The sequence below is a fragment of the Manis javanica genome, chromosome 5, assembly GCF_040802235.1.
Source record: "Manis javanica isolate MJ-LG chromosome 5, MJ_LKY, whole genome shotgun sequence".
In the NCBI taxonomy this organism is placed as follows: domain Eukaryota; kingdom Metazoa; phylum Chordata; class Mammalia; order Pholidota; family Manidae; genus Manis; species Manis javanica.
The window spans coordinates 52,861,690-52,887,624 of record NC_133160.1 but is presented as its reverse complement, the minus strand read 5'-3'; the positions used below and the strand labels follow the sequence as shown (position 1 = coordinate 52,887,624).

Genomic DNA, 25,935 nt, shown 5'->3' with positions numbered 1-25,935 from the left:
TTCAGCCTGGGCCCAATTAAGACATATGGAGCAAACCTGATTAGAAGCCTCAAGTGCAGCCTGGCCCTGCCAAGCCCAACCTAGACCAGCTGGCGTATAGCTTGTTGGCAGACCTGTGTTTGCTGTTCTAAACCATTGAGGTGTCTGATGTCAGCAAAGCTGATTCATACACCATTAAAATGGATTAAATAAAGAAATTAAGCCCTAACAACCCACTTTGGAATTAGACCAACCCACCTAAAGCAGAGTCAACTTACTTCCAGGCATCAGTTCAAAGTGAGGCCTTCCCTCCTCAGTGGACATGAGGGCAGCCAGTTTTCCTTCTATCATCTCTCCGTCAATAAATTTCCCATAAAGGGCAGTCCTCTCATCAGGGTATACATAGGCTATCTTCTCTCCAGTCATCTCCCCATCTTCATTCACTTCTCCTACCAGGCTGCCTCCATCCTGATAGGAGAAACCAAAAACCAGTAAACATTACATATAGTATTTATCTATATGACACGAATTAAGAGAAATTTCTCTTGTGCACTTGCATTGTTAATAGCACTAATATGGATCATAACAGTCTAACAACTTGGAGCTTCTCACACAAGGGAGACAAACATGATGCATCTCTTCCCATCCGGCCCACACAAATGAACTGCTAGAAGTTGCAGAAGTTTTATGCATAGAAGGTGTATCAGCTGGATTTGGAGAGTCAGAAACTAAATTGCATTTGATGATCCTAGACAAGTTAACATATTCTATCTTGGTTTGTAATCTAAGAAACAAATATGTTTGTAATATTAGGTACAAACATTGGAAGGAAATGTAACTAAGTGTTACTTTGGGTCAATACCAAATGTGATGGGGATCTGTAACCAGACATTCTTACCCGCTACTCAGGTGAATTTACTCCTCCACATTGAATTCTGCATTTCTGGTCTATTAAGAAAACCTTTAGTTCAGACGTATTTGAGAATTAATTTAGTGTACACAAGTAAAGAGAGCTGTCTGCATTTTCTAAAAAATAAATGGAAGGACTTGAGGACACTGCCTTTCTGAGAATCCTACGCCATTACTTTTTGTGGATGAAGGAAAAGGGAAACAAGAACAGCTAAATTCTTCCTTCTTATGACTTCTTTCTTCCCACTCTTCATTATTTACTGCTCCCTCCTTCCTCCTTCCAGGAGTGGAGCCAGCTGTGTCTCCTATTTAACCATCATTCGCTTCATTCCTAAGGATCACTAAACACTGTGGGGCAGAAGCTATCACACAATTTTGTATCCTGGTGAGGGCCAGAGGTGACCCATAAATACTCTTTGAATTGAACTAGAGTACCAAAAAAATAATCTAATTAATAATCAAAGAATAATCTAATTAAGAGTGTAAGAGATGTTTCCTCCCCACAACCTCCACCCAGAAGGTCCTGATAGTATAAGCGAAAATCTGAGAACTTTGTGGATTTGACATAACAATAGTAATGCTATGATATCTTCTAAAAGCTTGGTTATTTCCCCAAGTCAACATTCTAGGAAAAGCTACTCATAGTCAGTGATGTAGGGTGACTTCTGAGTGGTCCCAAATGTGCTTACTGAGAAGCAGCAGGAATAAGTAACATTAGGTACATGATTTCTACAGTTCACCGTGGTCTTAATTGCTTTTTGTATATTAAAAAAAAAACTTACAAATTTAGAAAGGAATCACAGCACTTCCATAGAGAGAAAAATACTTGGAAGCATTTTTTATGGATAGAAAGTGCATTAGGGATATATTATTGCTCTCTCTCTCTTCCCTGACTTAATTTTAATAAATCCAGCATAAACGGAGATATTTTCTGCAAGATCTGCCGTCAGGCTTCCAGTGATGATTATTGAGCTGAGAGGTGTTGGAGCACTTGTGCTTCTTACATACTGTGACTAATATAAGCCATCGACATTACTGTTTATTTATAACAGATTTCTGTCTTCCTAGGGGCTCACATTTTTTTCCCTTAAACACTTTAAACTTCTGGTTTTGGATGGGGGACAGTGAATCTTAATTTGTCTAGAATGATAAAGGAGAGATTCTTCTTTTATTTCCAAAAGGAGTTAAGAAGTTTTAATTAAAATCTTTACATCAGTTTCATCAAGGTAAATTTTTCAAAGGAATAAACTGTCCTCAGAGTGAGCTTATAAATGCTGTAGGGCAAATCATTATTTTTTCCTCCCTGTGTTCCTGTCTTGACCCCATGTCACAAAAAATGTCCTTGCTGCTGTGTCCAGGAGTGTTGGGGAAGAAGCTGTTGCTTTCTCTCTCCTGCTCAATGGCTCTTCCACATGGGAGGGGGAGTCATTCATTTGATTAGTGAGAAGGCATGTCTGACACCACTGACACCTGTCTCTTTACTGGGTAGGGTGCTGCTCCAGGGGTCCTCTGCATTTTCACTTACCCTCTCCTGGGAACTGGCAGGGCCTGCGGGTTGTACCTGTTCCCTTCTCCAATCCAGTCTCCTCCTTGGGGAGCTCCTCCAGGCAGGCCCTACTCCTCCAGGGGAAACCTGCAACTTTCTAGTGCTCTGTCTGCAGCTGGTCCATCTGTTCAGTTCACAGGGTGATGGAGTAAAAGCCCATTTTGATTTTGGGTTCGCACCACATCTCCAATCCAGCATCGGCATGATAAAACCCACATTCTGATCCCTGGCTCCTATGTCTATTTCTTAGTTGATTCCCAATCCAGAAGGTGGAGAGGTGTGATCAGCGCCCTCAACTGCCAGCAGGTATCATACATAAAGCAAGGGTTACCAAGTGAGTCAGCTGTGAAAGCTTGTACCCCCCCAGTGCTTTCTTACAAGGCAGTCTTCTCTCAGTATTTAATAAGATAGTAATTAAAGTCAAAGGCTCAAGTGTAGCTGTATATTAAGATTTGAAAAAGCAACTACCCTGAGTGAGGTGGATCCATTCACCTTAGTACATTTGTGACCTCTAGGGACTTTAACTGATCATAGTCAAAAGTGAGATGACAGATAGTGGGAGAATCTGGTAATCCGTATTTTGCCTCCTTCCTATACTGATCCTCCCACATGGAGTTCCCCTTATCCTGACTCCAAGATCCACTATCATTTCAGCAGCTCCCTAGCCTGGGCCAGCCAGATGCTCACCCTACCTACTCATCATTGATGAAAGTTTCAGTGTGCTGGGCTGTGAGCGCCTCCACCACTCCCCTCTCCTGCTTGCCTTCTAAGCAGTAATTGAAAGGGCTTTTGATCATTGCACATCCTACACCAAGAAGGTCTGTAAATACTGTAGTAATTACTTTTAAATATTTTATAACAGTCTTTCCTTATGCCCTGTTCCTAAGGTATAACTTATTTTTAAAGAACAATAATGTGTGAGTAGTTTAGCAGGGGCTACTTTTCTTGTTACACATGTAATAGATCATTTGTTTTTGTGAATGCTTTTCAATCATGAGAAGATAGAGCTCAGAGTAGGACAAACTTTATTTTGACCTAAGATCTAGGCAAAATAAAACACTAGATAAAATGTTTTGTAAGGTCTATTTTCTGACACATTTTCTGGAAATTCACTAATAACAGATGGGGTATTTGAAATGCAAACAAAAGTCAGAGCATTAACCCCCAGTCATGAGTTTTGTCACATCTTTTTGCTCTAGTAAAGTCCAGAAATATCATAAAATGTTATCAACTACTCAAAGGCAAGTTAATTTTAGTCACCTTAATTCAAGCAATATAAACCACACAGCACTTTATAACATAGGGAGTAGGACTGTAAAGTAGAATCAAGTTAACAACAGTTTAGTAAGTCCAAAGTGAAGGTAAATTCCTGGATGAGTTCTTACACATGAGAAATAAACTAAAATTAATAGCAACAAAGAAATATTCTACCATCTCTTTCTATATACCAAAGTAATCTCTTTAAAAAGCAATATATTCTTGTTTTTATTAGTGGTACAATAAAACCAATTTTCCCCAATTGGAATACCTTAGGAACAGGGCATAAGGAAAGACTGTTGTAAAATATTTAAAAATAATTTGCCCCAATTGGTTTTAATCATGATTAATTATTCCTTTCCAAAACAACAATGAAAAGGAATTAATAGTAGATCCAAGGATTAACAATCTCGGTCACTAGTGAATATCAGTGAGAGGGCACACTTATTAACTGCTGGCTTCAGCTACTGCGACTCTTATGTTTCACAGATCACATTTTCTAACATAAAGAATACATCTTACTCTTTATTGTGAAGAGTCAAAGCACTGTCTTAAAGCATGTTACTTTCCAGCAAAATGAAGAGCCACAAGACTTACTGGGTAATAGATCCAGCACACTCCATGCCGAATGTTATCTTTATACTGCCCTTTGAAGATCAGTCTCCCATCTGTGTCATATTCCTGGGCCGGACCATTCAGCTCTCCGTCTATATAAGTGCCCTGGAGAACTCCCCCGTCCTCGTAAGTGTAAACCCCCTGGCCCTGCAGGGCATCATCCACATAGTACCCCTCCAGGGTGCTGTGAGAGAAGGGAGAACAGAGGCAGTAGTCAGACCATGACTAGACTCTCTTACAAGAAAGCAGTGCACCCAGGAACTGCATGCCCAGCTCTGCTTCAATGCTGACCTGTGTTCAGCACATCCTCCTGATTTCCCTAGATTGCTAAGAAAAAATAGTCCTGAGATATGAGTAGGATTAGGGACAGAAAGGGAGATTTAATTCCTAATCCCCAGGTTCCTATTTATCCTTTTTCTATGTTGGAGGAAACAGAAGAAAGAAGCCACAGGTGGAAACTGAGGACAAGCCTCATCTGAGGGTGTTCCCAAGGCTGGATGCCAACTACTATCAGGCAATAGGTATTCTGGCTTTACGCTTTCCAGGTACAAACCACTCATGCTTAATTTCCCTCAAGAGTGGTCCAGAATTCACTGGGAGTTCCAAGGGGTCTTTCAGATGGCTTGTATACAGTGGTTTCTAATAAGACAAATGTGGTTTAAAATGTGTAACTGTCTACATACTTGTTTTAAGTCACTAATGTATTATTTATGGTGACAACCATAATTGGTATGCAATTGAAAGAATCCCTCTTCATCTCTTTGTAAGACATATGGGAGTTTACTTGTGTGTGTGCGTGCGTGTGTGTGTGTGTGTGTGTGTGTGTGTGTGTGTGTGTGTGTGTGTTGGTTACATGATCAGGGCAAATGTGGGCAAGTAATGAAGACTGCAGGCTAAGCCTCGCTAGCATCGTTAGCAGCCGGATACACTCAGAGACCTGTAGTCCCAGAACAGAAGGAAGCTCTCTCAGAAGAGAGCTCACAGGGGCACTCATGGTGATCTCACAAGAACTCTCTCTCTTTTTCTCCTCATAAAACACTTGTGGAATTTCAATAACATGTTTTCAGTGTTAGCCTCTGAAAGGCAATTATGCAATGAAACTAACTTTACAAAAATTGTCTTTGTGTACTAAAATTTGGAATAAAGGGAAGACCACATCATATTTTTTTTAATTTAAAATGTAAATTGCTTAGCAACAAAGACAGTTTGGGTATTTTAATATATGCAGATAGCATTCATTCATGAATTCAACTAACAGGCATGTAGTGAGTGCCAAGTAGTGAACTTTGTGTGAGGTTCTAGAGAGCACAATGACTAAAACACAGCAAGACAGGAGAGACTGGCAAACACACACTGTGTCCCCAGGACAGGTGAGGCACTAAGGGGGACGTGGGGACTGAGGTGGCTGCACCTGCCTTAGCATGGTAAAGTCTTGCCTTGCTTTAATGAATGACAGAATGATCTGTAATTATTAAATGAAAAGCAGTCTAGATAACGATAGCCTCTGATCACATTGTAATTACACTATTTGTAGTCTCCCAAGGAGATAAATAGTTCTCTTTCAGGTTTGTTTGTACTATCAATGATATATAGGCTTTGTAAATTCATGAAGAGAATAAAGTGCACTTTAGCATACTCCTTGCATAAATAATCCAAATTCTAAATCAGTGAGGTCGAATTTAATGAGATTCAACTGTCATTAGACTCCTACAATGAAAAAAAGAACAACCTTCAGGGATAACTAATCAACTGACATGATGATGCAATATATAGAGCAAAAATGAATTCATCATATATCTTCATTTTTGGGACTATCGAATAAAACACAGGATGCTCAGCTGAAAGTTTGCACTTTAGATAAACAAATAATATTTTAGTATAAGTATGTCCCAAATATTGAATATGAGAATATTTTTTGTTGTTTCTCTGAAATACATTTTTAATTGGATACCCTGGATTTTAATTTGTGAAATAGGGCAACCCTGTTGACTGGATTCTTAGCAGTATTCAACCATTACTGTGTGTGTTTGGGCAGTTATCCCTGACAGACTTCTCAGTCTTGTGATCAAATCTACAAGGCATGGGTCTTGGGAATCAGTTAAACAGTAATATGGACTTGTACATATTTCCCATACTTAATTAGTATCACAATACTAAAAACAAACTGCTATTTCCCTACTAAGAACATACTTAATTAGTATCACAATACTAAGAACAAACGTAACATCAGGTGCATAAATGCAAATTCTTAAGGCACTGGAGAGCAAGATTTACTGCATTATTTCCAGCATCTGTCTGAGGAAACAGCTTAGCTTTCTTTGCAGATTTTTGTGGTAGCTTGGATAGAATCTGATGATAAAAGGGGCATGTTATCATATGAACTGTGTTCTCCAAGGCAATCAAAATGATGAGGCCTTGAAATCCTCTGTCACAAGGAAATACCATGAAAGCTTCCTGGTTGGTGTTAAAGGTGCTACTTCCCTTTTAACTTTTCCTTCAGAGGAGGTGGCAAACCATGGCTTGTTTACTGGAACACAGCCATGCACATTCCTGTCTGTATCTTCTAAGGCTGCTTTCATATTATAACAGCAGAGTTGAATACTTGCAGCAGAGACCATATGTGGCCCTCAAAACCTGAGATATTTATTATCTTCACCTATACAGAGAAAATCTGCTGATTCCTGCTCTAGAATCTGCTTACAGTAGCTCACTCACCAGCCCTAATCACTCACCTACATATCTATGCTTTTCTTGCTTCTTCCCTTAAAACATATGTAACCAAACTTTTAAATCCCTGAGGACACACACATTCAGGAAAAAAGTTACAGGTCACATGTTCTTTTTTTTTTTATCATTCAAAACAAAAATAACCTTGGGACAATAACAAATATTCTCAAACCTCTGGCATTTTTCTACTCAAAAAAGAAATAAACTCTGAGAAAATGGCACTATTTCATAGCCACTAAAACATTAATATCTGGTCATATTTGAGAGATAGCTGCAAAGAGGTAGCTTTCTGATCTTGTTGAAAGTGCACTGAGAGTTGTGTTTTGGAGGCAGTCTGCTCATCACTGGCTTAACCAAAGCCCACTGGTCCTCTGCACAGGCCCTCCTTGTCACTAAGCCTGTCGTGACCTCTGCCACTGCAGTCCATGTTCCTCACTGGAGTCTAGTCCAGGAGTATTGCTACCACTCTATTATCTTCCATGTTTTTACTAGTGATCAACTTATGTGTTCTGATTTCCACTAGATTATGAGCCCTTCATAGGAACAAAGCAGGCATCATGCATCCATGGATTCTCCCCTAACATACAAACATTGCACATCTTCAAGTGGTCTTTCCTAAATGAAAGAATGGAAATAGGAACTGGGATGGTTTTGTTTTGAGAAAAGAAGGTTGAGAGATGGACATTACATAATGATAAAGGGGTCAGTCCAACAAAAGGATATAACCATTATAAATAACTATGCACTCAAACGCAGGATCACCTACATATGTGAAACAAATACTAACAGAATTAAAGGAGGAAATAGAATTCAATGCATTCATTTTAGGAGAGTTCAACACAACACTCATTCCAAAGCACAATCAACCAGACAGAAAATAAGTAAGTAGACAGGGACACTGAAAAACACATTATAACAGATGGACCTAACAGACATCTACAGAACACTCCACCCAACAGTAGCAGGATACACATCCTTCTCAAGTGCACATGGAACATTTTCCAGAACAGAACACATACAGGACACAAAAAGAGACTCAGCAAATTCAAAAAGATTGAAATTCTACCAACCAACTTCTCACATCAAAAGGTATAAAACTAGAAATAAATTATATAAAGAAGACAAAAAGGCTCCCAAACACATGTAGGCTTAATAAAATGCTCCTAAATTATCAATACATCAGTGACCAAATTAAAAGAGAGATCAAGCAATATATGGAAACAAATAAAAACAACAGCACAATGCCCCACCTTCTGTGGGACACTTAGAACAGCAAGGCAGTTCTAAGAGGAAAATATATAGTAATCCAGGCCTATTTAAAGAAGGAAGAACAATCCTAAATGAATACTCTAAATTCACAATTGTTGAAACTGGAAAAAGAAGCACAAATGAGGCCCAAAGTCAGCAGAAAGAAGAACATAATATAGATCAGAGAAGAGAAATAAATAAAATTAAGAAGAATAAAACAATAGAAAAATTAATGAAACCAAGAGCTGGTTCATTGAGAAATTAAACAAAACAGATAAACCCCTAGCCAGACTTATCAAGAAAAAAAGAGAAAGTACATACATAAACAGAATCAGATTTGAGAAAGGAAAAATCACTATGGATATCACAGAAATACAAATAGTTTTTAGAGAATACTATGGAAAAATTATATGCAAACAAACTGGATAACCTGGCAGAAATGAACAACTTTCTAGAAAAATACAACCTTCCAAGGCTGACCCAGAAAGAAACAGAAAATCTAAACAGACCAATTACCAGCAATGAAATTAAACAAAAAACTACCTAAGAACAAAAACCCTGAGCCAGATGGCACCATTGCTGAATTTTACCATATAGTGAAGACCTAACACCCATTTTCCTTAAAGTTTTCCAAAAAGTAGAAGAGGAGGAAATACTTCCGAACTCATTCTATGAGGCCAGCATCATGCGAATATCAAAACCAAACAAAGACATCACAAAAAAAGAAAACTACAGAACAATATCCCTGATGAACATAGATGCAAAAATACTCAACAAAATATTAGCAAACCAAATTAAAATATACATCAAAAAGATCATCACTAATGATCAAGAAGGATTCATCCCAGGGATGCAAGGATGGTACAGTATTAAAAATCCATCAACATTATCCATCACATCAACAAAAAGAAGGACAAAACTACATGCACATCACCATAATGCTAAAAAAAGCATTTGACAAAATTCAACATCCATTCATGATAAAAACTCTCAACAAAATGGGTATAGAGAGCAAGTACCTCAACATAATAAAGGCCATATATGACAAACCCACAGCCAACATCATACTTAACAGTGAAAAGATAAAAGCTTTTCCTCTAAGATCAGGTACAAGACAGGGATGCCCACTCTCCCCTCTTTTATTTAAGACACTATCAGTAGAACAAAAAGGCATCCTACAGTATAGGAGAATATATTCATAAATCACATATCTGATAAGGGGTTGACACTCAATATATATAAAGAGCTCACACATCTCAACAAACAAAAAGCAAATAATCCAATTTAAAATGGGCAGAGGATCTGAAAAGACACTTCTCCAGAGAAGAAATTCAGATGGCCAACAGGCACATGAAAAAATGCTCCACATCGCTCACTAGTCATCAGAGAAATTCAAATTAAAACCACAATGAGATATCACCTCACACCAGTAAGGATTGCCACCATCCAAAAGAAAAAAACAACAAATGTTGGTGAGGATGTGGAGAAAGGGGAACCCTCCTACACTGCTAGTGGGAATGTAAATTAGGTCAACCATTGTGGGAAGCAGTATGGACGTTCCTCAAAAAACTCAAAATAGAAATACCATTTGAGCCAGGAATTTCACTCCTAGGAATTTACCCTAAGAATGCAGGATCCCAGTTTGAAAAAGACATATGTATTCCTATGCTTATTGAAGCACTATTTACAATAGCCAAGAAATGGAAGTAACCTAAGTGTCCATCAGCAGATGAGTGGATATAGAAGATGTGGTACACAATGGAATAGTATTCAGCCATAAGAAAACAAATCCTACCATTTGCAACAACATGGATGGAGCTAGAGGGTACTATGCTCAGAGAAATAAGCCCAGTGGAGAAAGACAAGTACCAAATGATTTCACTCATCTGTGGAATTTAAGAACAAAACAAAAACTGAAGGAACAAAACAGCAGCAGACTCACAGAACCCAAGAATCGACTAACAGTTGCCAAAGGGAAAGGGACTGGGGAGGATGGGTGGGAAGGGAGGGAGAAGGGGAATAAGGGGCATTATGATTAGGACACATAACATGGCAGAGGCATGGGGAAGGCAGTATAGCACAGAGAAGATAAGTAGTGAATCTAAAGCATCTTACTATGCTGATGGACAGAGACTATAATGGGGTATGTGGTGGGAACTTAAAAATGGGGGGAATCTAGGAATCACAATGTTGGTCATGTGATTGTATATTAATGATACCAAAATAAAAAAAGAGAGAGAGAAAAAAGGTTGAGAGGAACTTAACAATGTTAAAAAAATTTTTTCTCTTTTTTTTCTTTTGTTATCATTAATCTACAATTACATGAAGAACATTATGTTTACTAGGCTCCCCCCTTCACCAAGTCCCCCCCACATACCCCTTCACAGTCACTGTCCATCTATGTAGTAAGATGCTATAAAATCACTACTTGTCTTCTCTGTGTTGCACAGCCATCCCCGTGCCCCCCATGCACTATACATGCTAATCGTAATGCCCTCTTTCTTTTTCTCCGCCCTTATCCCTCCCTTCCCACCGGTCCTCCCCAGTCCATTTCCCTTTGGTAACTATTAGTCCATTCTTGGGTTCTGTGATTCTGCTGCTGTTTTGTTCCTTCAGTTTTCCTTTGTTCTTATACTCCACATATGAGTGAAATCATTTGGTACTTGTCTTTTTCCACCTGGTTTATTTCACTGAGCATAATACCCTCTAGCTCCATCCATGTTGTTGCAAATGGTAGGATCCATTTTTTTCTTATGGCTGAGTAATATTCCATTGTGTATATGTACCACGTCTTCTTTATCCATTCATCTACTGATGGACATTTAGGTTGCTTCCATATCTTGGCTATTGTAAATAGTGCAGCGATAAACATAGGGGTGCATCTGTCTTTTTCAAACTGGAGTGCTGCATTCTTAGGGTAAATTCCTAGAAGTGGAATTCCTGGGTCAAATGGTATTTCTATTTTGAGCATTCTGAGTAACCTCCATACTGCTTTCCACAATGGGTGAACTAATTTACATTCCCACCAGCAGTGTAGGAGGGTTCCTCTTTGTCCACACCCTCGCCAACATTTGTTGTTGTTTGTCTTTTCGATGATGGCGATCCTTACTGGTGTGAGGTGATATCTCATTGTGGTTTTAATGTGCATTTCTCTGATGACAAGTGATGTGGAGCATCTTTTCATGTGCCTGTTGGCCATCTGGATTTCTTTTTTGGAGAACTGTCTGTTCAGGTCCTCTGCCCGTTTTTCAATTGGATTATTTGTTTTTTGTTTGTTGAGGTGTGTGAGCTCTTTATATATTTTGGATGTCAAGCCTTTATCAGATCTGTCATTTACGAATATATTCTCCCATACTGTAGAATACCTTTTTGTTCTATTGATGGTGTCCTTTGCTGTACAGAACCTTTTCAGCTTGATGTAGTCCCACTTGTACATTTTTACTTTTGTTTTCCTTGCCTGGGAAGATATGTTCATGAAGAAGTTGCTCATGTTTACGTCCAAGAGATTTTTGCCTATGTTTTTTCCTAAAAGTTTTATGGTGTCATAACTTACATTCAAGTCTTCAATCCATTTCGAATTGACTGTTGTGTATGGGGTTAGACAATGATCCAGTTTCATTCTCTTACATGTAGCTGTCCCATTTTGCCAGCATCAACTGTTGAAGAGACTGTCATTTCCCCATTGTATGTCCATGGCTCCTTTACCGTATATTAATTGACCATATATGTTTGGGTTAATGTTTGGAGTCTCTATTCTGTTCCACTGGTCTGTGGGTCTGTTCTTGTGCCAGTACCAAACTGTCTTGATTACTATGGCTTTGTAGCAGAGCTTGAAGTTGGGGAGTGAGATCCCTCCCGCTTTATTCTTCCTTCTCAGGATTGCTTTGGCTATTTGGGGTCTTTGGTGTTTCCATATGAATTTTTGAACTATTTGTTCTAGTTTGTTGAAGAATGTTGTTGGTAATTTGATAGGGATTGCATCAAATCTGTATATTGCTTTGGGCAGGATGGCCATTTTGACAATATTAATTCTTCCTAGCCAAGAGCATGGGATGAGTGTCCATTTGTTAGTGTCCTCTTTAATTTCTCTTAAGAGTGTCTTACAGTTTTCAGGGTATAGGTCTTTAACTTCTTTGGTTAGGTTTGTTCCTAGGTATTTTATTCTTTTTGATGCAATTGTGAATGGAATTGTTTTCCTGATTTTTCTTTCCATTGGTTCATTGTTAGTGTATAGGAAAGCCACAGATTTCTGTGTGTTAATTTTGTATCCTGCAACTTTGCTGTATTCCATTATCAGTTCTAGTAGTTTTGGAGTGGAGTCTTTGGGGTTTTTTATGCACAATATCATGTCATCTGCAAATAGTGACAGTTTAACTTCTTCTTTACCAATCTGGATTCCTTGTATTTCTTTGTTTTGTCTAATTGCCATAGCTAGGACCTCCAGTACTACGTTAAATAACAGTGGGGAGAGTGGGCATCACTGTCTTGTTCCCGATCACAGAGTAAAAGCTTTCAGCTTCTCACTGTTCTGTATAATGTTAGCTGTGGGTTTATCATATATGCCCTTTATTATGTTGAGGTACTTGCCCTCTATACCCATTTTGCTGAGAGTTTTTATTATGAATGGATGTTGAATTTTGTCAAATGCTTTTTCAGCATCTACGGAGGTGATCATGTGGTTTTTGTCTTTCTTTTTGTTGATATGGTGGATGATGTTGATGGATTTTCGAATGTTGTACCATCCTTGCATCCCTGGGATGAATCCCACTTGGTCATGGTGTATGATCCTTTTGATATACTGTTGAATTCTGTTTGCTAATATTTTATTGAGTATTTTTGCATCTACATTCATCAGGGATATTGGTCTGTAATTTTCTTTTATGGTCGGATCTTTGCCTGGTTTTGGTATTAGGGTGATGTTGGCTTCATAGAATGAGTTTGGGAGTATTTCCTTCTCTTCTGTTTTTTGGAAATCTTTAAGAATGGGTATTATGTCTTCTCTATACATCTGATATAATTCCAAGGTAAATCCATCTGGCCCGGGGGTTTTGTTCCTGGGTAGTTTTTGATTACTGCTTCAATTTCTTTGCTCGTAATTGGTTTGTTTAAATTTTGTGTTTCTTCCTTGGTCAGTCTTGGAAGGTTTTATTTTTCTAGGAAGTTGTCCATTTCTCCTAGGTTTTCCAGCTTGTTAGCACATATGTTTTCATAGTCGTCTGTAATAATTCTTTGTATTTCTGTGGAGCCTGTCATGATTATTTCTTTCTCGTTTTTGATTATGTTGATCGTCTTTTTCTCTTAATAAGTTTGGCTAGAGGCTTATCTATTTTGTTTATATTCTCAAAGAACCAGCTCTTGGTTTCATTGATTTTTTCTATTGTTTTATTCTTCTCAATTTTGTTTATTCTTCTCTGATCTTTATTATGTCCCTCCTTCTGCTGATTTTAGGCCTCATTTGTTCTTCTTTTTCCAATTTCGATAATTGTGAGGTTAGACTATTCACTTGGGATTGTTCTTCCTTCTTTAAGTATGCCTGGATTGCTATATACTTTCCTCTTAAGACTGCTTTCAACTGCATCCCACAGAAATTGGGGCTTTGTATTGTTGTTGTCATTTGTTTCCATATATTCCTTGATCTCTATTTTAATTTTTTCATTGATCCACTGATTATTTAGGAGCATGTTGTTAAGCCTCCATGTGTTTGTGAGCCTTTTTGTTTTCTTTGTACACTTTATTTCTAGTTTTATACCTTTGTGGTCTGAGAAGTTGGTTGGTAGAATTTCAATCTTTTTGAATATACTGAGGCTCTTTTTGTGGCCTAGTATGTGGTCTATTCTGGACAATGTTCCATGTGCACTTGAGAAGAATGTGTATCCTGTTGCTTTTGGATGTAGAGTTCTATAGATGTCTATTAGGTCCATCTGTTCTAGTGTGTTGTTCAGTGCCTCTGTGTCCTTACTTATTTTTTGCCTGGTGGATCTATCCTTTGGAATGAGTGGAGTGTTGAAGTCTCCTAAAATGAATGCATTGCATTCTATTTCATCCTTTAGTTCTTTAAGTATTTTTCAAATATGCTGGTGCTCCTGTGTTGGATGCATACATATTTATAATGGTTATATCCTCTTGTTGGACTGAGGCCTTTATCATTATGTAATGTCCTTCTTTTTTTCTTGTTACTTTCTTTGTTTTGAAGTCTATTTTGTCTGATACTAGTACTGCAACACCTGCTTTTTTCTCCCTGTTGTTTGCATGAAATATCTTTTTCCATCCCTTGACTTTTAGTCTGTACATGTCTTTGGGTTTGACATGAGTTTCTTGTAAGCAGCATATAGATGGGTCTTGCTTTTTTATCCATTCTATTACTGTGTGTCTTTTAATTGGTGCATTCAGTCCATTTATATTTAGGGTGACTATTGAAAGATATGTACTTACTGCTATTGCAGGCTTTAAATTCGTGGTTACCAAAGGTTCAAGAGTAGCTTCTTTAGTATCTTACTGCCTAACTTAACTCACTTACTGAGCTATTATAGACACTATCTAGTGATTCTTTATTTCTCTCCCTTCTTATTCCTCCTCCTCCATTCTTTATATGTTGGGTGTTTTATTCTGTGCTCTTTGTGTTTCCTTTAACTGCTTTTGTGGGAAGCGGATTTTATTTTTTGCATTTAGTTTGTATTTCGTTGGTCTGCTTTCTTTCCTGTGATTTTATTTTCTCTGGTGACATCTGTTTAGCCTTAGGAGTGCTGCCATATAGAGCAGTCCCTCTAAAATACCCTGTAGTGGTGGTTTGTGGGAGGCAAATTCCCTCAACTTTTGCTTGTCTGGGAATTGTTTAATCCCTTCTTCATATTTAAATGATAATTGTGCTGGATACAGTATTCTTGGTTCAAGGCCCTTCTGTTTCATTGCATTAAATATATCATGCCATTCTCTTCTGGCCTGTAAGGTTTCTGTTGAGAAGTCTGCTGATAGTCTGATGGGTTTTCCTTTGTAGGTAACCTTTTTCCTCCCTCTAGCTTCCTTTAAAACTCTGTCCTTATCCTTGAACTTTGCCATTTTAATTATTATGTGTCTTGGTGTTGTCCTCCTTGGGTCCCTTCTTTTGGGAGTTCTGTGTACTTCTGTGGTCTGATCGATTATTTCCTCCCCCAGTTTGGGGAAGTTTTCAGCCATTATTTCTTCAAAGATACTTTCTATCCCTTTTCTCTCTCTTCTTCTTCTCGTACCCCTATAATGCGGATATTGTTACTTTTGGATTGCTCGCACTATTCTCTTAATATTGTTTCATTCCTTGAGATCCTTTTATCTCTCTCTGCGTCAGCTTCTATGCGTTCCTGTTCTCTGGTTTCTATTCCATCAATGGCGTCTTCCATCTTATCTGTTATGCTTATAAATCCTTCCAGAGATTGTTTCATTTCTGTAATCTCCCTCCAGACGTCATCCCTTAGCTCTTGTATATTTCTCTGCAGCTCTGTCAGCATGGTTATGACCTTTATTTTGAATTCTTTTTCAGGAAGATTGGTTAGGTCTATCTCCTTCTCAGGGGTTGACTCTGTGATTTTGGTCTGTGTCAAATTATTTTGCCTTTTCATGGTGATAGAGGTATTTGTGCAGGGCTGGTGCTGTGTGTCAGCTGGGAGAATGTCCCTTCTTGCTGGTTTGTGGCCTTCCTCTCCTGGGAGAACAGCAATCTCTAGCGGCTTGTGCTGAGCAGCTGTGCGAAGACTGGGCCTCTGATTCTTGCCTGGCCGCTGTGGAGTTAAGCTGCGCAGTTGCTGTGGAGTTAAGCTCCACGGTTGCTATGGACGTGGCCAGCCTCAGTCTGCTGCTCCAATATGGCAGAGCTGCATTGGAGGGGAGACAGGTGGGAGGCTGTTTATTGCTGTGAGGGGCCTCTGAGCTGCACTGCCACCCAGGGGTTTAGGGACCTGGAGTTCCCTGGGATTCCCAGCTGCTAGGCTAAGTGTCCCAGGATGCTTCCATCCAGCTGTGGGGTCCCTGTCCCTTTAAGTCTTTCAAAAAGCACTCACTTTTCTTTGTCGCAGGGGTGCCAGCTGTGGGGACCCACTCACAGGACTTACTGTCCTGTTTCCCTCGTATCCAGCACCCTACGCACGCACTGTGTGTCTGTGCTCTGGTGCGGATGGCTAGGGCTGGGTATTTAGCAGTCCTGGGCTCCTTCTCTCTCCCTTCTCTGATTCGTCTCCTCCCACCGGGAGCTGGGGTGAGGGGCCTTGGTCCCACCGGGCCGGGGCTTGTATCTTATCCCCTTCACAAGGCGCTGGGTTCTTGCAGGTGTGGATGTAGTCTGGCTATTGTCCTGTGTCTTCTGGTCTCTCTTTTAGGAATAGTTGTATTTGTTGTATTTTCAAAAATATATGTGGTTTTGGGAGATTTCTGCTACTCTACTCAAGCCGCCATCTTGGCTCACCCCCACAATGTTAAAAATTTTACTCAATTGCAGGGAGTATCCTTTATATGAAGTTTATGTACATATTGTCTGTAAGTTAGGAAACTTCCTTAAACTCTATGCTTTATTTCTTCACTTGTGAACTGCAGCTCCTAATAGGGTCATTATCAGGCTTAAATAGGTTGATACATATCAAGTGCTTAACAGATGATCTGGGACATAGTGATGATTCAAATAAATAACAGCTATTATTATTATTAAGCATGTGCATTCATTCATATGATATGAGCTTTCTACTGAGAAACTGGGCTTAAAACAGCAGTATCGGGGAAATAGCTATGGAATATACAGTCAAAGAAATGTACAAAAGTGGTTTAAATCTACTTTTTAAAAAAAGCAAGAAAAATTCTTCTCTAGAATAATTACAAGTGGTCCATTGATTGGGAAAAGTTATATGTTCATGTGAAAAAAGTTATATCCTTGTAAAACAAACAAACAAAAAACAAATCAAGCACTACAAAGATGTAGAAAGTAGAAATTCCCAGCACTCTTACCTAATTTGGCATGTACCATTTAAGACCTTTTTCCATTTATATATTATGCATTTTTCCACCACTTGTTGTTTTAACAAAAGGGATCATATATCATCATATACACAATGTTCTTGACTTGTATATTGTTAAGTCCTTTTCAACAACTTGGCAGATTCTTTAGTATGTTAAGAAACTACGAAAATGGTCTTTCAACAGTTTGACTTTAATGGCACCATCATCTGAATCAAGTAACTGGAAAATGTAAAGAACATTGAAACACCAATTTTAATAAAATTTTTTTCTCTATAGACCATTTTTACCTGTTTTATCAAAGCTCTTGTACTTAAATTTCTAGCAATAAATTAAATTAGGAAATCCAACTCGCATAGAAATAGGAGAATTTTTATAATTGTTTAGCTAGACTAATAATTGGCCTTCTATTCAAACATCATTGCATATTCATTTAAAAATTCTCTTTAATATTTGAAAACACAAAAGTGTTCTTAGGAGACTTGACAGTTTCAGCTTTTCCTTCATGTTTTGGAATCAGTAAGATCCCAATCTAAGAACTAAGAGGGGCATTTTAACTGAATTCATCTTTAAATTCCCATCTGTAATCAAAACTGTGGCTCTTAGTATTTAAACATTGTTTTAGAAATTATTTTATATAATATTATTTCTTTTAAAAATTTATATATAATTGACATATTATATTATATATAATCTCTTAAAATACTGAAAACCACATAAAGAAGGAAAGCATCAACAATGAGCCCTAATCACGTGCTAGGGCTGCATCCAGCCAGAAGCTTCAACTTCTTCTAGAGGCTGATAAGAAAGCTGACTGGAGCACTACAGTGCTTCCATGTAATATCATGTGCTATACTCCAAGTTCCTTTAATAGAAGATCAGTGAGTCTATAGGATCTGATTATTATAATGGCTCAAGATAACAGTTAAGTATTTGAAGAGCAATTAGTGAAGTTTAGTTTCCTCTCTAAAAATAAATCCAAAGAAAACTGCTAGCCATTGTTATCAACTAATAATAGTAACAGCAATAATAAAAGATGAAAAGTAATAATCTACCCTTGACCTTGAGGGCATTATGCTATGTGAAATAAGTCAGACAAAGACAAATACCGTATGATCTCACTTACATGTGGAATCTGGAAAAGCCTAACTCATAGAAACAGAGGGTGGGATGGTGGTGGTGCCAGGGACTGGGGGATGGGTGAAATGGGGAGTCTTTAGTCAAAGGGTATAAACTTCTAGTTATAAGATGAATAAGTTCTGAGGCTCCATTGTACAGCATGTTGACTATAACTAAACAATATTGTATAATATACTAGAAATTGCTTAGAGAGTAGGTCTTAAATATTATCACCACACATGCACAAAGTAATTATGTGAGGCGATAGAGGTGTTAACTAACCTTATTGTAATCATTTCACAATATATACATGCATCAACCACTCGTTTTACACCTTAAACTTACATATGGTGTATGTAAAGAGTATCTCAACAGAGCTGGAGAAAAAAGTATAACAGTAACAGAAAAATAACAGTAATAGAAAAAAAAGCCATGTTTTTCCATGAGTGCCTGCTAGGTTCTTTCCATCTACAAGGTCTTCATAAGTTTTCTCATCAAATCTTCACAACAGCTCAGAGAAGCAGGTGTAATTATCCCCATCTCACAAGTCAGGAAACAAGTTCGGGGAGACCAACTTGCTAGAACAGGGCTCTTCAGAGCTGACTGCTCTGGAAAATCTTCCATGAATCTGCAAAGCTCTTACCAAGCTGTGCAAGCTCTAATAAGAAAGTAAATGAATTCACCTGAGGACTCCTTTGAACTTTTGTTGAACTTTGAACTTGAAGTTATATGTAACAAGCAACCTCAAGTGAAATGAAAGCATGGAAGAAAGGCAGTCAGCATCAGAGTGATTTCCTTGCTTCTGGTCAGGGAAGGCTAGTAGATGCAGTGAAAAGAGGGTGGCTCAGGAATTGAAGTCACCTTCGCTTGAATCTCAGCTCCAGTTTCACTAACTAGGTGACCCTGGGCACGTTATTTAACCACTCTGTGCCTCAGGGTCTTCATGGGTAAAAAAGGATCATAAAATCTACTTCACAGATGGTTATGATGGCAACGTGTCCAGTGTTAAACAAATTGTAGGTATTCAAAGTTAACCGTTTCTTTTGCCTTCTTGTATGTCACAAAAATTTTTGCCTGAATCAGAACTGTTCATTAGAATGCAGATGAATATATCTGTTCAGCCTGGTTCCAACAAAACCTGGATGGCTATCAGGAACAAAGATGGGACCTTTGCCTCGTGTGGGAAATTGGAATACATGACTTTAGAAGCCCATTCCAACTCCAATTTCTCTAACGTGTGACCAAGCACTTTCTAAAGGCCAAAAGAATGCCCACATAGACCTGGAAAATGTCAGCCTTCCTCACTGGAAAATGGAAAATAATAGCTGCTTGAAATCATCAGATGCACAGCCTCACATAGGTTATTTGGGCAACGATAAATGCCAAGAAGCCCTCTTAAATGGGCACATTAGTTTAACAAATCAGTGTCAGAAAATGGGATGGAGAATGAAGTCATCGAGTAGTACATAATACTTTGACATCTAACTGGCATGTCAAGCTGAAGCATCAATATAAAAAAAAATAAGTGAATGCATGAACTCATCTATATCTCATAATCGAGCTAAAAATCACATGATTCCTGAATGTGACACGGCCTGAAGCTAGTCAGCATTGAAATACCTGTTACCATTATCAGATTTCAAGAATTGCTGCTAAATTGCCTTTATATCCATAAATTTAAAGGCATAAAAGGATCACAGAGTGATCCTTTTATTTGGGTGAAATAAAAGGATTTATTTTAATTGGGTGAAAAGAGAACAATTAAGGAAAAAAATCATTGAAATGAACATCCAGAATTGGGGGTTAGTATACAAAGGAGAGATGTGTATGTCACAGTATTTTGCATGCTAAACATTTCGTAATACTCCTCAGCACTCCAGCGAATTCACAGGTGCCAGAGAGACTCCAGAGCCACACTACAGAGCCTCAGGACTCCTTTCTCCTCAATGCCTAAATGCCTCGATCTCAGAACCACAGCAGATGTTAAGTTCCAATTACTTTATCTTAGGACAATTTCCTTCTTTTCTTTAAAAAGGGGAGAAAATGGAAAATAATAGCTGCTTGAAAAGACAATTTAAAAAATAAGGTCAGTTTTCCCATTTATTCCTCATTTATTGGATAAACTGGAAAAGGATAAGTGGTCTGACTTTTGGTTTACTGATTTAATAAGCTGGTTGTAATAACAGCTTTTCTGTTCTACATTTTCTCATATAATGAAGTAAAGGCTAACTGTTGGCTAAGATCTCAAAACTAGCAAAAATTCTGAAGCTGAGATATTAGTAAAAAGGCCTTACTTAGCTATGTAAATGTTTGTATGGCTAAAGTTTTATGTAAAGTTATATAGCTATCTAAAATTTTGGTTACCTAAAATGATTTAGAAATAGGTAGCTATTTCCTTATTTTAACTTGAATATATTTAATTAAAGTGCCTAAATTCTCTCTGACAACAGTGGTTCCCTCTGTGACCTGGTGGTGGGGGTAAAAAAAGAAGAGGGAGCATGTTCACTTTTTACATTTCTGTATTTTTTTGAAGTTTTTTTATTCTACCAATTATTTGCTACACATGTAATATTAAAATAAAATTTTCTGCTTCTATCTAGGAACTTGGTTAAAAAACTTGACAGGGCCATTTTTCCTGGTGACCTGAATATTTTCAATTCCTATTCAGGTTTATCATATTCTATGGAAAGGGAAAATGGATTCTAGAATTTTCTTGATATAAATTTATATTTGAAACCTCATAAATCACATACACAGTTTATGGCATAAATTAGGGTGATGGTTTCATAAACATATACTTAACTCCAAATTCACCAAGTTGTATACACTAAGTATGTAGAACTTTTTGTATGTGGATCATACCTCAATAAAGTGGGCTAAAAAAAAATCACACACCCAGCTTTAGGTTTTATATAAGATTGGAAGGTATCAGGCCAAATCTTCTGTCACTACACTTTGTGATTTTCCAAACACAGTTTCCTACAGTTGCAAAGAATTCTCTGATGGGAACATAAGCCAGCACTGTAGGTTTGAACAATTTTTTAAAATTCTAACAGCAACTTTGTTTCTTCATCTATTGTTCAAAATCTTGATCTCAGCTTTTTCAGGAGTAATTTTTCCAGACCAAAGCCTCCTGATTGGTAGAAAAAGCACAGGGTCCCTATTTTATCTTACCTGATATATCAGAACCTAAAAATTGGGAACAGTAATACGAAGAAAAATTAGTAGACAAAAAATTTAAGGTGCTGTCTAATGTCGAAACAACTGACTTCTCCACAACCAAATACTGCAGTCCCCCACAGAAAGACCTAGATTCTACTGCCTTTTATTCATATGAAAATCTTATCTATCTTAACAATTTTTATTAAAAAATTTTTAAAAATCTATCTTATTAATTTTTTATGGTAAAACTGTTCAGCAAATGTCATAACTTGATCAGTATTGGTCTTAAGAAAGACGGTAATACCTTGCTAATACCACCATTCTTTGAGTCTGCTATTTGACCTACATCTATCTCTATAGCTGTTTAAGTGGTAGGTATGAAAACTAGGGAATTAGAGTCTCAAAAAAAGTCAATGAATTTATTTCTATCCCATAGATAGTAACTGGCCTAGTGCTTCAACAGAAAGTGCTTCAGCTTTCTCATGTCATGGCATGCAAGCCAACTTCCTCTTGTATGGCACATAGGGGTTATGGAAGAAGCTGCTTGGAGCCAGAAGTAACTAGTTTGACAGAGGGAAGGAGGTGCTCGGTTAGTCTCAGGCCCCACTCAGCTACCCTAGGGTGGAAAGGATCAGTATCTTGGAGGCTAACATGTAGCTCATTCTTGGCACACTGGTTTGGAAGCTCAGTCTAACTCTATAGTACTCTGTGGATCAGGTCTGTGAAGCATGGAGGTTACCAACACTAAATTCAACCACACCTGCTGGACTGTTTTCCCAAAGTCAATCAATTACTGGGTATGTTCATCAAAATCCTAGGTTTAAAGCATGAGTGTGTGTGTGTGTGTGTGTGTGTGTGTGTGTGTGTGTGTGTGTGTGTTCTGGGTGAATTCTATTCTTTCCTACACCTTTTATACTCATTCAGTAAGAATGTTTTTTTTTTAGTATCAAATTAAGGGAAAGTGCTATGAAGCATAGAAGATAAAATTGATACAGATTCTGCCCTCAAGAAACCTCTGTCCTGTAGGGGAAATAATACATTTACATAAATAGATATTTCTTGAATGAATAAAATAATAATTGCAGCATGAGATAAAAAGTAACACTTTCTGGAAAAGAGCCATAAACAAACTGCCAAGGGAATGAGGCAGGAGAAGTTTCCCTCTGGACAGGTTACAGGGGTCATGAGATAAGTCACTCATGCCAAATCCTGAAAGAGTCCTTCATGTGCCTCTGGTATCTACCAGGTATTCACAGCAGGAAAAAAGACAGGAAGTAAAATATCTGAGCTTTAAAATGTGCAATTTGTAGGCAAAGCTCTGCTAAAAAGACATGGGATGTGGGACTAAGGACAATAGGAAAGAGAAGGCTGCAATTAATAATCAAAATGAAATTTCACAAAAATCCTGTGATGAGTTTTTGTTTTCCTCATCCCTCCTTAATTAGATTATCAAGAGCCTGAGGAAATGTTAGTATCTTTAAAAACAACGCACTCCATGTACCAAAAAGGGATTCTGGCTCACAAGTCAGTCCCTATGATCACCCTTCAACTGTCAGCTTAGACATTCCCTTCCCCAGGGGAATTCCCAAGTTTAGTTTTGCTTTACTACCAATGTCAAGAGCTTAGTGAGTGGGGCTATACCCCACAGGATCCTATCACCTGCTCTAGCTAACCACTCTGGTATTACCCAATCAACTGGTCAGGAAGGAGTGCCCCTTCCATGACTCTGAATTCCTTCTAAATGCTTGAGAAATTCATATGGCCACTCTTCATTTCTGAAGCTGACATGGTTTAAAAGTCATTGTTGGAAAGCTGGGCAACTCCATCTCTCCTTGAAAGAGAAAACTTTTTCAATCATTGTCACCGGCCTTAAGAGGGTAGGCAACTTCTGCCTCACTGTGTTCTCATGCAGGAGGCGAAAGTGAAATACAGAGAGCCCTGAAAATATCCGTTGGACCCCAGCATTAAGGTATCACACATAATGACCAGTCGTGCCAAAACAAGCATTTCAAACACTGCGAGTCTGGAGCTGTAACACCTCCTGTGTCTCACTGCCTTGCACCGTGATCATGTGGCTTTGAAAAGGTTGCAAAATATTTTATTGACCCATCTCATGAGTTAGGGGGATATGCTGGGAAAATTTAGAAGCTGCAGAACCAACAAGGTGACCAAATCCTCTTCCAGGACACAAAGAAACCAGAGCGACGACTCGGAGAGTGGGCGTGCACTGCACTTGGAAAATGGGGAATTAGCTACTTCGGGAACTGGCCAAACTGGCTGCTAACAAAAATGATCCCGCCTTGTGTGATTTCATTGAGACTCACTGCCTGAATGAGCAAGTGAGATCCACCAAAGACCATGTAACTAACTTGTGCAAGATGGGGGCCCTGAGTCTGGCGCAGCAGAATATTGCTTTGACAAGACACCCTAGGAGGCAGTGATGCTGGAGCTGAGCTCTAGGCTGGCTCCCCCATGGCCACAGGGGTAGCTGCCCCATCCCCAAGCAGGACACACATGTTGGGGTTACTTTTCCCTTTTTATAAGTTGTACCAAAACATTCACCTAAATTCTTTCATTTGTATCATTCCTTCAATAAAGTAATTTGGTACCCCTGCCATAAACAAAGCAAAACTGCAAGCACTACCTGCCATCAAAGAAGAAGAACTTGCCCCGTCCGTTCTTTTCTCCATGAACAAAGTTCCCCTCAAATCTGTCCGTGGAGGAGTAGGTAACTGTGCAGAACCCGTGAGGTAATCCATCATCATCCAGGTGCCCTGGGGAAAGGGAACCACAGTGTAAACCTTAACCTCTTCAATGTTCCTCTGCCACCACACCAGTGCTCACATGCCCCTCCAGGCCTGAGGGGACAAGGAAATGCCAAGGTTTCTCTGCCTGTATCAGCAGTATCAACTTGACTATTATGTACACTTTGTGAATGGGCTGGTCCACAACAAAGGGACTTAAGACACATAGAAAGGAACCAAAAATAAGCTTGTGTGTTCCTGGAGACTGAGTGTTGTTATCAGAACATCTGCAGCACATGCTTCAGTTTACCAAGTACTTCGCCACATAATGCTTCTCCTACTCGGGATTAATGACTCCAAAACTTTCATGCATGTCAAGCTGAAATGCGGTTATGAGAGCATCTTTATGCTCTATTAGAAAGATACATTGTCTTTGCATTAAGTCACCTAATTCGAGAACTAAGTATACAATATGATTTTATATATCCTTATACAATAAGGTATGGAGAACTGCGAGCCAGTTGACTTAAAAAACCCCAATGCTGTTTGTTACACTCAAATAACAAAGGACATAGTCATGTGTCTAAAACTGCCCTAATTTATAAACATTGTTGTACTAACACATGAACCTCAGAGTCATTGTAAGCTTGAACTTAAGCTTAAGCTTGAACTTAATTCATTACTTTACAAAATCTTTCAGCTTTGAATGTTGAGCAGTAACACTATCATATCCCCTGTACCACTGTGTTCAGAGGGCTTGTGGCTTTAAATGTGATCAGAAATCTCCACATGGCCATTTGAGCCATGATTTTGGACATCAGGAGCAGTTGTCACACTGTGATCTTTAAATTGTTGGTTCTTCCTGGGTCGCCAAGTGGTATTTATGTTCATAGTCAGTGTTTGGGTTTTTTAAAATAACTATTTGTATATTCCACAAAACCCAGAAATCACCTTAATGGTGTCTCCCTTATTCTGGCGAGCTAATTTTGCAGAGGTAAGTGAAAATGAAGGCAGTAGTTAATCTACTGGCTTTTTCCTGGGTTAATAACAGCCTGAGTCATGAATGAGAAAGGTATAAAAGCATTAAACACTGTGTGCAGTGCAGGGACATTAAACACTTAAATGTGGCTTCCAGATGGCTCACAGACATAAAATAAAACACAAACCATACCACCATAGTAAATGCTTTAGTCTCCTCAACAGTAAAGTGATAAAGGAGTATCATCCCTCAGAAGAGATGGTAAGTAAGCACTCTAATAAGGAATAAAAAACTCCTTATTTGTGTTATTGTTTACATAAACATAAAATTACAATGAACAAATACACTGTACCATTGCCACATCAGACTCTGTATAGAATGAGTTACCTAGAATATATCATGATAAAACATGCCTCCTTAAATAAATCACAACTGATAAGGTTCCTTTCTTGTTAACATAAATTTTTTCTGTCAAGGGCCAGGAAATTAATAGTTGGGAGGAAATAAGGCCATCAATGCTTTCTCCTTGCTCAAAAACCAACTGTATGTGGCATAATTCAATGACACTTGAGTCATATGAAATAACTTGAACAATTATTTTCTAAATATCTACTGAAGACATTTCTCTCATTGAAATAAATTGAATCTACTTTTTTCTTTTCATTAAAAAAACCACT

At 38.3% G+C, this 25,935-nt stretch overlaps 1 protein-coding gene across 1 annotated transcript in view; it reads right to left on the bottom strand.

The window, feature by feature from the left end:
• The window catches only part of SETD7 (SET domain containing 7, histone lysine methyltransferase), a 52,611-nt gene that overhangs the window by 20,408 nt on the left and 6,268 nt on the right, over positions 1-25,935 (bottom strand). The window contains exons 2-4 of the mRNA XM_036998603.2: positions 24,180-24,309; positions 4,289-4,490; positions 258-447 (exon numbers count right to left, since the gene is read on the bottom strand). Coding sequence (XP_036854498.1) covers positions 258-447; positions 4,289-4,490; positions 24,180-24,309 — 522 coding nt within the window. The remainder of the gene's footprint in view (positions 1-257; positions 448-4,288; positions 4,491-24,179; positions 24,310-25,935) is intronic.